At 35.1% G+C, this 11,287-nt stretch overlaps 1 protein-coding gene across 1 annotated transcript; it reads left to right on the plus strand.

Moving 5' to 3' along the window:
- Nucleotides 1-335: 335 nt before the first annotated feature.
- Nucleotides 336-6,782, plus strand: LOC108744601 (zinc carboxypeptidase-like). The gene is made up of 8 exons (XM_018480465.1): nucleotides 336-604; nucleotides 1,862-1,995; nucleotides 3,803-3,881; nucleotides 3,938-4,085; nucleotides 4,156-4,316; nucleotides 4,840-5,160; nucleotides 6,392-6,476; nucleotides 6,539-6,782. The coding sequence occupies exons 1-8, from the start codon at nucleotides 458-460 to the stop codon at nucleotides 6,760-6,762; spliced, it is 1,299 nt and encodes a 432-aa protein (XP_018335967.1). The 5' UTR covers nucleotides 336-457; the 3' UTR covers nucleotides 6,763-6,782.
- Nucleotides 6,783-11,287: the final 4,505 nt, after the last annotated feature.

Genomic DNA, 11,287 nt, shown 5'->3' on the forward strand with positions numbered 1-11,287 from the left:
ACCCCATTAACGGACTTTGAGATAACACAGTATTCAACATTAGGCTACTATCCAAAATTACATAATTTTATATTCGAGTACCTGTTGCTATTGTTGATACGGGAAATAAAACTGTAAATGCGTGTTAATTCGTCTATAATAAATAATTTAAAAAAATACGCACGTGTGCCTCATCTCACCAACATTTCAGATATTCCTTTGTTAAGGGATTATCATTTGATTAATTATTTTAAACAATATAGCTAGGAAATATCCACTTCAATTTTTTTATATGTAATATGTATAGATATATATATTACAACATTCCCTTATCGAATCACTTCGATGCCGGTTACTCTGTCTAATTAGTAGCCCATTATTAGTACATAAAAACTGAAAATTTGTGTCTGCATTGTGTGTGAAGAAACCAAGCTAGACAATCAAAATTTATTTTTTTTTTGTTTTTCCGCGGAGCACTATGAGGTTGTTGTATGTTTTAAGCATTCTAATTTATACAGTTTTATCTTACAAGGTCAGTTATGAAAATTACAAAGTTTATAAGGTACATCTCAAAGACAATGCAGCAAAGGAGAACTTTTTGTTAATACACAAACAAATTCCACACGTAAGTGTTAAATAATTTCCACATTTTCAATCAAATAAATGACTGTTGGACACGCAGCTCCAGTCTTTCCTATCCTGAGCTAATCATCGCATTTTTCTAAAACTAGAACAACCCACATCCTTAACTATTTGTGAACAGTAATCTAATCTAGGTCCACCTCTACCCTTCCTAACTCCCGTTTCTGTCTCTATGTCTCTGACCAGACCTTCATGCCTGAGAAGGTGTCCTACCAACCTATCTAGCCTATTTCTTATTGACTTCCATAGAGTCCTCTATTCTCCTATTCTTTCTAATACGTCTTCATTTTGAACCTTCTCTATATACGGTATCCTCATCATTCGCCAGTAACACCACATTTTTCCGCCGCGCCCTACTGTCCATGTTTCGCATCCGTACAACGCCGTGCTCCAAACATACACATCTAACAACCTTTTTCGAATTTCTAAATTAGCCGTTCGCGAGCATAGAATGGACTTGAAGACGACACGATCCTGCGCTATCCTTTGCTTTATATCCCTACTACTACTCCTTCCGTCCTGACTGATCTGACTTCCTAGATACCTAAAATCAGCCACTTCATCTAATTTTTCGTCTCCTATCTTTATATTCGCCCTTTCCCGACTTTTTCATCCCTTGTATACCAGTTTGTTTTACTTTTATTTATTTTCATACAATACTGTTTTGTCAATACCGCTTCCATTTTATTTAAAGCTATCTCTAACTTTTTGCTAGATGCTAATACTGCTAAATATACCTATTAAATTGAGTTGATATATTAATGACTGCATAAAAAGGAATTTCCAAAACTTTTTAACAATTTCATTCACTAAATTTTAATATGTTTTATGTTTTTGTTGTTAATAATTTTTTTACCTTATCTTGTGAAATACCAAGTAGATGTTTCTTTGCCAGAGTACTTGTTTTAATGATGTTATAAAAAACTGCAATGGTTTATCTCAATTTGTTTATAAAAACTTAAAATAGTACACACGTGTCTCTTAGATATTCCTTTGTTATTTACCAACTTTTTTTTTAACTTGTTATCATTATTTTAATCGCTTAGATTATCAAGCAAATTAAAGCCATGATTTGGTTAATTACTCTCAACAACATTATTAAGGAATATATACTTCAGATTTCTTTTTATTTTATATTATCTCGAATTAATTAGAAAGAAATTTAAAATTAGCAACAAAACATACTTCATTGCATAGAGATATTTCTAAAAAATAAAATAAAATTTTTTCAATTGTGTAGTTGGATATATGGGGGGAGAACCATGTTACTCGCACACTTGATGTTATGGTTAGTCCCAAAGAAGAAAACAAATTTACTGAGCTTCTTAAAATGTATGGAATACCCCAAGAAATGGCTGTAAATAACGTAGAAAGGTGACAAACTAGTTACATGTTACTTTTCATAAATAGAAAAAATTAAGAGTTGAAGCACATTTTTAGAACGTTTTGTATAGGTATTTGTTTCTATAATATTTATTTACAGCGAGACTTATGTTACAAAAGAGTTTATTTATAAATGAATAATAACAAGGTAATGACAATATTTGAAATTTAGTAACAGGCATTTTTGATAAGCTTAAAGATCGATATTACAGGTCAAGTCACGGTCTGATTACGGTTATAACATTGTAGGATAGAAATATTTAAAAACCTTTAAATACTTGATAATTTTTAGGAGAATTTATTATATAACTCTATAATTATTTCAACTATTTTACCAGCTTTTTTTTAAGTGTACATACATAGAGAAAATTGTATAATCTTATGATAAAATTCTTCTAAAGTTTTTTTATTACGCTTATATAAAAAGGTTAAGTTTCCGATAAACGTCTTTTTTATGCCAACGTCTAGTCACAGCCAGATTAAAGTAGAAAAATACCTTCTTTCACGTGACCGTAACCTGACTGTACCTTATAATGTGAATAGGTGCTGCCATACAAAATATATACTAAAACATTATACTTGATTGTGAAAGAATGGTCCTGATGGTAAAATATTTTACTTGACTGTCATTAGACTGTTACCTGAACGCACCTTATAATGTAAATAGATACAGTCATGCAAAATATATGTTGAAATATTTTACTTGACTGCGATTAGACCGTGACCTGACCGCATCTTACAATGAGGAACATGGGATACAAAATGTATGCTACAATATTTTACTTGACCGTGATTAGGTCGTTACCTGACCGCCTCTTATAATAAAAATACTGTCATACAAAGTGTATGCCACCATATTTTACATGACTGCGATTAGACTGTTACCTGACTGCACCTTATAGTGTGAATAGGTAGAGTCATGCAAAATATATATCGAAGTATTTGACTTGACTGCAATTATACCGTGACCTAACCGCACATTATAATGAGAATACTGTCATACAAAACGGATGCTACAATATTTTAATTGACTATGATTAGACCGTTACCTGACCGCACCTTATAATGTGAATAGGTACATTCATGCAAAATATATGTTGAAATATTTTACTTGATTGTGATTATACCGTGACCTGACCGCACCTTATAATGAGAATACTGTCATACAAAATGGATGCTACAATATTTTAATTGACTATGATTAGACCGTTACCTGACCGCACCTTATAATGTGAATATATATGTTGAAATATTTTACTTGATTGTGATTATACCGTGATCTGACCGCACCTTATAATGAGAATATTGTCATACAAAATGTATGTTACAATATTTTACTTGACTGTGATTAATCCGTGACCTGACCGCACTCTATAATGTAAATAGATCTAGTACTTGACTGCGAGTAGACTATGACCTGACTGCACCTGTGACCTGACCGCATCTCATAATGTATATAGGTACCGTCATGCAAAATATATGATGAGATATTTTACTTGATTGCTATCAAACCGTGACCTAACCGCACTCTATAATGAGAATACTGCCACACAAAATGTATACTACAATATTTCATCTGACTGTGATTAGACTGTTACCTGTTTGTAATTTATAATATGACTACTGCCTTACAAAATGTTTGCTGCAATATTCTGCTTGACTGCGATTAGACCGTTACCTGACAGCACCCTACAATGTGAATGTTGCCATACAAAATGTATGCTACAATATATTAGTTGACTGTAACTTGAGCGATAGCATGAATCGGTTTTAACTCTTTTTCGTAAATAAATTTTAGTGTTTTGAAAGATTCGTTATCCCAAGCGGAGACGCGCAGTGGGGAGTTCAATTGGACTTCTTATCATAACTATGATGTTGTGAGTAATTTTTCCTACTAAAATTCGCCTTTCAAATTAAAATCAAATGTAATTAGGTTTATGCCTGGCTGGACTCCTTGGCCGAACTTTACCCCAAGAATGTGACCACTTTCATTGCTGGTTACTCCCATCTTGGGCTCCCAATTAAAGGAATTAGAATACAATTAAAAGAAAATGCTACACGAGTAGCTCTTATAGATTCAGGTAAGTAGCCAAAACAATATTTTCTATTCAATAATCTACTCTACCACAATTTATAATTAATTCCTTTAAGCACTTCACGCAAGGGAATGGATTAGTGTTGCTACGTCAACGTATATTGCCAATGAGTTTTTGACCACCAAAAATGAGACACTCAAAGCCGCAGCTGCGGAGATAATCTGGTACATGTTACCAATAGTTAATCCAGACGGCTATAATTATACTTTCTTTGTGGTAAGAAATATAATATTGTTTTCGTTCTTAATATTTAATTTGTCCTTCGTGAGATCAATTATATTTAATAGTAAAGTGTTTCTGTAGAATTATTTTTAGACCAAAAACACGAAAGCAAATTTTCAATGTTGCCAAAATAACAACGTATTGATTTGAAAAATATTATTCTGAAAATTCATTTCTGAATTTTTTACCCACTACACACTACCTCAAATTAATGAGGGAAAAATTAACCGTGTAGGTCGTTTGGTGTTGTCACCTCTCGTAGTTTAGTGGTCAGAACATTGGTGCGTAAAGCCAAAAGTCCCGGGTTCGATTCCCGGCGGGGGCGTGACAACAGCAACAATTTTTCCCTCATTAATTTGAGGTAGTGTGTAGTGGGTAAAAAAGGAATAAAAAAAATAAATTCAGGAATAAATTTTCAGGATAATACTTCATATTAAACTAACTCACTTCTAAAAGATGTCTAAATTGTATGTATGTTTAATCACGTATTGATTTTATTGTATTGTACGTATTTTAGGACCGATTACATAGAAAAAATTTGCAAATAAACGCTACTGTTAATTGTTCTTCATACACTGGGGGTAACGGTATTGGGATAGATTTAAATCGCAATTTTGCATATCAATGGATGGCGAACGGTGGTGCCAGCGATTGGCCTTGCTCCACACAGTACGCCGGACCATATCCATTCAGCTCACCCGAAGCCAGAGCCTTTAGGTCTTTCTTGGAAGGCATAGGCAAAAATTTACAATTGTACTTAACGTTTCATTCTTATGGGCAATACATACTTTTTCCTTATGGACACACAGTAAACCCTATAGACAACTATTACGAGCAGGTCAGTATTTAGGGGTGCGAGTGCAAAAATGGTCAATTTTTACCTAATGAGTAACGAGGGTAACTGAAGGGTAGTTCTCATTGTCTCATTCGAGAGAATTGAAGAATATGAAATTGAGTTTTTTACATTGAGACAGTGAAATAAGTAGGATGTATATTCATTTTTTTTCATTATTTTGAATAAAGTTAAAACACGTTGTACGTTTTAGAAGGGGTAATCGGTTGGTGGCCTTTGGTCTTGAACTTGATTTGCTAAGTCATTTATAGGTCAAGTAATTTTTTAATGGGAATACATATTTTTGATCCCAACAACGAAAAGAGTTAAAAATTTCGTAATTGTAATTACTCTTATCCTTACGCGTTTGAAGTTAATATAACTTTAACGTCCCAGTTAGACCCTAAGGTCACTCCTTGCCTTGCCTTGAGTCAATCCCGCTTGCTTATCCCATATCCTTAACTATTTGCGAACAGTAATCTAATTTAGGTCTACCTCTACCCCTCCTAACTTCCGTTTCTGCCTCTAATATGTCTCTGACTAGACCTTCATGCCTGAGAAGGTGTCCTACCAACCTATCTCGCCTATTTCTTATCGACTTCCATCTGAGCTTATTTAATAAAAATATTTCGTAAATCGTTGACTACTACATATCCAATACAGAAGTTTTTGATCAGTGTTCTGTCGAAGTTGCTAGATGCGGACCACGATTTCGATCTTCCTGACTTTTTAGTTTGTCCTCGAGGAGGGGTAGTGTCGAATTTGCCGAAGCGCCTCCCGACTAAAACCCCTCCTCGAGTAGGGAGATCAATCAGAAGATTGTAAATCCCAAGGGAAGGTTCATTAGAAAGGTTGGAAAAGGGGAGAGGTATGAGTAGGGAGGAGGTGTGTTACGGGGGAGGGGATGATGTGGGTGAAAATCAGTGTCTCACTACAAAGTGTAGGGTGGGCGCTCGCGCTAAAAAGCGAAACTAGAATACAAAACGTAGACGAACTCTACCTGCTGCATTGACATAGTATTTTATGAAATCCTACAAACGACGTTGTAAACGCCATCTGTAATACGATGATACATTTAGTAAATTTCTATATGTTCAATTAGGTTAATTTACATGGATTCAATTCAACATGTAGGCGTTTACCGTGCCATTTGTAGGATTTCACTACATATCTACTTTTAAAAAGTTGCAGCAATTTGCAATAAAGCAATAAGTAAACAAACCAATAAATATTTTAGTACACAGTTGGCAGAATGGCAGCAGATGCCATAGAATCCTACTATGGAAAGAAATACATTGTGGGAAATATTGCTGAAGGAGTGTGTACGTAAATTATTGTTTTGTAATAAAGTTAGGTATATGCGTATGATTTATATCACTTTTAGATCTCTCAACGGGGGGTAGCGACGACTGGATAAAATATACGTATCAGACTAGACTTGTTTTCTGCTACGAATTAAGGGACGATGGATATTATACATTTTTGTTGCCACCTGACCAAATCATTCCCACCGCTCAAGAAGTTTTGGCTTCAATTCCTGTACTTGTACAACAATTAATAAGATTTGACAATTTGACTTTTACAAGAAATTCGACTTCAAAAAATTAGAGCCAGATCTACTTCTGTTATTGAGACGTTTGTAAATAATAAATAAATTAAAAAAAATTAAATTGTAAGGAAAATTTTTACCTAATTAAGTTTATCTTACTCTCTCCTCTTCGATGCATTTTTTGTTTTTGGGGAGTGAAGATTACCCCTTTTTTACAAAAACTTTCAAAATTGTAGATTTAAGTGTTAGCAACGGTAGTGTTTATGTTGGGCGTTTGAACGAGTGCGTATTAACGATATACAAGGGCTTTTACTAGAGTTAGGAACGAAATAGAATTTCGCTACGTTGCCAATATCATTTCGATGTACCCTATTTATCATCATAAGGTCGTTTAGACCATTGCTTAGCATTCGGGAGGACTTCGGTTCGATTCCGAGTCCGTCTGCTTTGGTCCAAGTAGTTCTATGGTTTCCTTGGATCACATGGATAAATACTGGGGTACTAATATTCCACAGATAATCTTTCATTCTCTTCTGTCTTCATTTCGTCCGTTTCATCTTTCTCGCCCGAACCACCACCCACCCATTCCCACGATTCCTGAAAGTAGACTGAAGAGGATCTTACGCCCTCCCTAGACAAAAATTTTCAGTCTCTCTCCAGTTTCTTAGTCTTTCAGAGTTTTTCAGCGTCTCTCACAGTCTTTCACAGTCTCTCAGTTATTGCCTAGGTGTTTTTATGGATCTCTCACAGTCTCTGTATGAGAGACTCGAACGATAAAATTGTTAATTCAGAGATTCCAGTCTCTCGCTCAGAGAATGGATACGAAATGAGGATCTCTCTATGAGCGACTCGAGTCTCTGGTTCAGAGACCCTAAACAGTTTTTTTGACAGTCCCTCGATAGTCTCTCTCAGCGAAACCAGAGAGACTCAATGAGAGACGGAGACTCGAGTCTCGCTTTCAGAGACTCTGAGAGACTGAACATTTTTATCTCGAGCTACCTTCCGGTGTAGTCCGTAGGGACTGCCGGCCCACCAGCATGAGTGGCTAATGTGAATGAAACACCCAAAAGTTTTTTTAATTTTTAGAGACTGAGTCCGGGAGTCGTTAGAAACGCTAGAACATCGATGGCAAAAAAATGTTAACCCGAATAGACACTATATTGAAAAAAAAGTAAAATATTTGTAAATTTGTTGTTGTAAATAGGTCAGGGATGAAGCAAAGGGATCAGCCTTAGTATGTACGGAAACTGTACTCGGTCTGTGCTGATCCTACCGTCATAAACCTTGGAATACGCAGTGTAATAGCTCAGCGAAAACCAGTAGCGTAGTTACAAATTTCAAATTCTTAGGCAAATATTCGAGAACCTCACGCTTGTGAGTTGAATATCTGCACACGCGTTATATCGTTAAAGCGTAAAGTTTAAATTAATTTGAGTTGAAAGGTTTAAGTAATAAATGCACGAAGAGTGTGGCAACTGCCACTATTGCTATTTAACCTCTTTTAAAACTTTGTAATATTTTAAAATTATATAATGTAATCATACCATCTGATGAGACCCGTGGTAGATTCAGCGGAACTAAGCGATATGTTTTCCTTATGAATGTGTTAAAATCTTGATAATTCGTGTATGACCTTGAATTAATGCCTAATACCTAATTTAAATTGATTAAATACTAAATTAATGTTTTTTACCAAATTTTGTAATAAATGTTGGGCAGTGGTGTAGTGCTAATTTTTTTTTTACCGGAACGCGTATATATAATTATATAAAAAGGGCCGATCCTGGGTAGGCGGCCGCTCTGTGCGGTCTCATGTCCCAAATTTGACGACGACGGGGGGGGGGNCACACGGTTCGGAAAAATAAGCAGGTTCGTTCCGGTTTTTGTTACGGTTCGGGTTCGGTTCAAACCCTTGTTTATAATAATACATATAAAAATTCGTCAAAAATTAGAAAAAAATCAGCAATTCTTTTTAATTTTTTTTTCAATACGTCAGCCAATTCTCGTTATCAGAAATCACCTTTAGTTCCGGAACGCGTTCCTGTCCAAAAAGGAAGTAGCGGAACGACGTTCCGGAGCGTTCCGGCTCGACAACACCACTCATGTTGGGTTCTTCGTGTCTTCAGGCCGGGGGTCCGTGACATTTTGCCCGTTCTGTCATCCTGTTGTTATATCACTGGTACCAAATAACCTGTAACATCAGTGATCAAATTTGGATTATCACGTTTCATTTCATTTTATTTTAGTATTTATTCCTTACCCTACCGTCACAGCAGAAAACCTGTAAAATTTATGTTTTTATTTCTGCCCTTATTTCAATTATAAATAAAATTCCAATTATAGGTAAAAAAAATTGGATAAGTATTAGTTTCGAAAATAACCTCATATACCCAAGCTTATAAACTTTATATCAGTGTAATCTCCGCGCCTTTGAATTACAAGTTATCGGTAAGACTTTGACTTCATGATACTTTTTCGATTAGAATACATTAATTTGTAGATTTCTATTTTTATTGTGAATGTAATAATTTCCATCTCTGAGAAAAGGGTGGCGTCCAAACGGACGTCGGCATTTTCTTTATTTAGTAGACAAACTAAAAATCACTTTCGTTTTAAAAAAATGTAGCACAACCAAGAATAAATTACTACCTCTCTGCTGGTTAGTTTATAAGCCGGTACATCTCCAGCTTTCTAACATTATTTTAATAACTTCTTGTTCTTGTTCTGTGTGTCAGTTTAGTAGGCGTGGGAATGTAATGGTTTGTTGGTGCGCGCGTTATCCATCGAGAGAAATCTGATGATACTCGTACATTAATGTACATACGTTATTTGTACAGCAACTTGTAAGCAACACAACAATTTCTTTCTACGAATCGTATAACAAGAAAATAAACAGACAGACATTAGCAGTGACATCGACAACCTTCTTAAATTGAAGCTGTATTTGCAATTTCCTAAAAATGGCAATATTAGCTAATGCTTCGTTATTGACTATTCCCCAGTGGTTGCTGGCAGCGTATTACTTTTTGATAGCAACGAAAATTATGTATATGTTACCGGAAATGTATGAAATCTAGGAATTGTATACAGTTCCGAGGCTATTTAGGAAATCTATAAAATATTCTTTCAAAGATTTTTAAATATATTCATATCCTGGGAAATGTATACATTTCCTAGGAATTGTACAAAATTCCGATGTTGTACTAGGAAATGCATAAAAGTAATGTTTTCTGTGAATAAAATAAATAAAACACGTTAGTAAACTGAGAATCAGAGTTATCTGTGAATATAATAAATCGCCTGATCGAATGACGCAATACTCTCCCTTCGCTCCGCTATCCCTGCGTGAATGTAATTCATTTCCGATTGTTATTTAGGAAATGTATAGATTTCCTAGGAAATGTGTCTAATATAATTTATTTCACCCATTTGCGGGAGATTTTAGGAATTATATGCATCTCCTAGGATTGTATCTATACAATGACGGATTACACATTTCTGTTAATACATATACAGAGNTTTTTTTATGTAGATCAACAAAAAAAATATATGAACTGCGTTTGATGCTTTGTAAGAAAGTTATAAACGATTATATGCAAAGAAGTGCGTTAATGATCACATTTAAATTCATAAAACTATATGAAATCTCCAGGTGAAATATTTCCCATATTTTTTTCATAAATCCGCCGTAAAAGCAAACATTAAAAAAAAATCCATCGAAATCGGATGATTTTTCAATTTTCTAGAGCCAAAAAACGAGGGGACCGCGAAAGTATAAAATTACCACGCGATTTTTAAACAATATGCCAAAGGAATGAGACCAAGAAAGAAAGACAGCTTCCTCGTGCTTGGTTAGTCGAAGGCGTCTCCAGGTCAGTCTCGATCCAAAATTTTCTTACTGAAGATCAAATGTAGTACTGCTGATTATAACATTGTGTGAACTGTGATGGACTTTAGTGTGTAACAATATAATGAAAAATGTTTTGCGCACATTTCGACGATGTTTTCACGTCCGTGTTGCATGTGCATCACGGCGAGCCATCAAACGGTATTTGCGCATGCGGTACGTTACGTTTATAAGGGAGATATAAAGCAACGAACGACCTATAGCAAGAGGATAACATCAACAGTCGACCTGTTGCGCATATAAATACCTGTTTTGTCCAAGCATCATGTTGATACATCATGTTAGAATCTTTGGATTTATCTCGTTTTTTGCGCATCATCCGACGCGCGGACTACGGCGTACGGAACACGTTTGTTTGTCTCGAAACTGTCTTTCTTTCCTCTTTTTTTTTGTTTCCATTTCGCCTTACTGCCTACCTAAGACTCGGCCGTTCGTATACGTCTTCATAAAGTAATTAAAAATCTTGTTCGTCGGTCAGCATAATAAAGAAACACTGACAACAGGAACGCGAGATGTCGTCGCAAAAAAATGCGGAATCATAATCCATATCTGTATGAACACGAGCGACCAAATAATGGCACTGATGAAACTGAAAAACCTGTTTGGATAAAAATAGAAACGGCTTTTTTTATCATGGGTTGGTATATACGTAATTGGTTGCATTTTATTAATAAATA

The sequence above is a fragment of the Agrilus planipennis genome, unplaced genomic scaffold (assembly GCF_000699045.2).
Source record: "Agrilus planipennis isolate EAB-ADULT unplaced genomic scaffold, Apla_2.0 scaffold47, whole genome shotgun sequence".
In the NCBI taxonomy this organism is placed as follows: Eukaryota; Metazoa; Arthropoda; class Insecta; order Coleoptera; family Buprestidae; genus Agrilus; species Agrilus planipennis.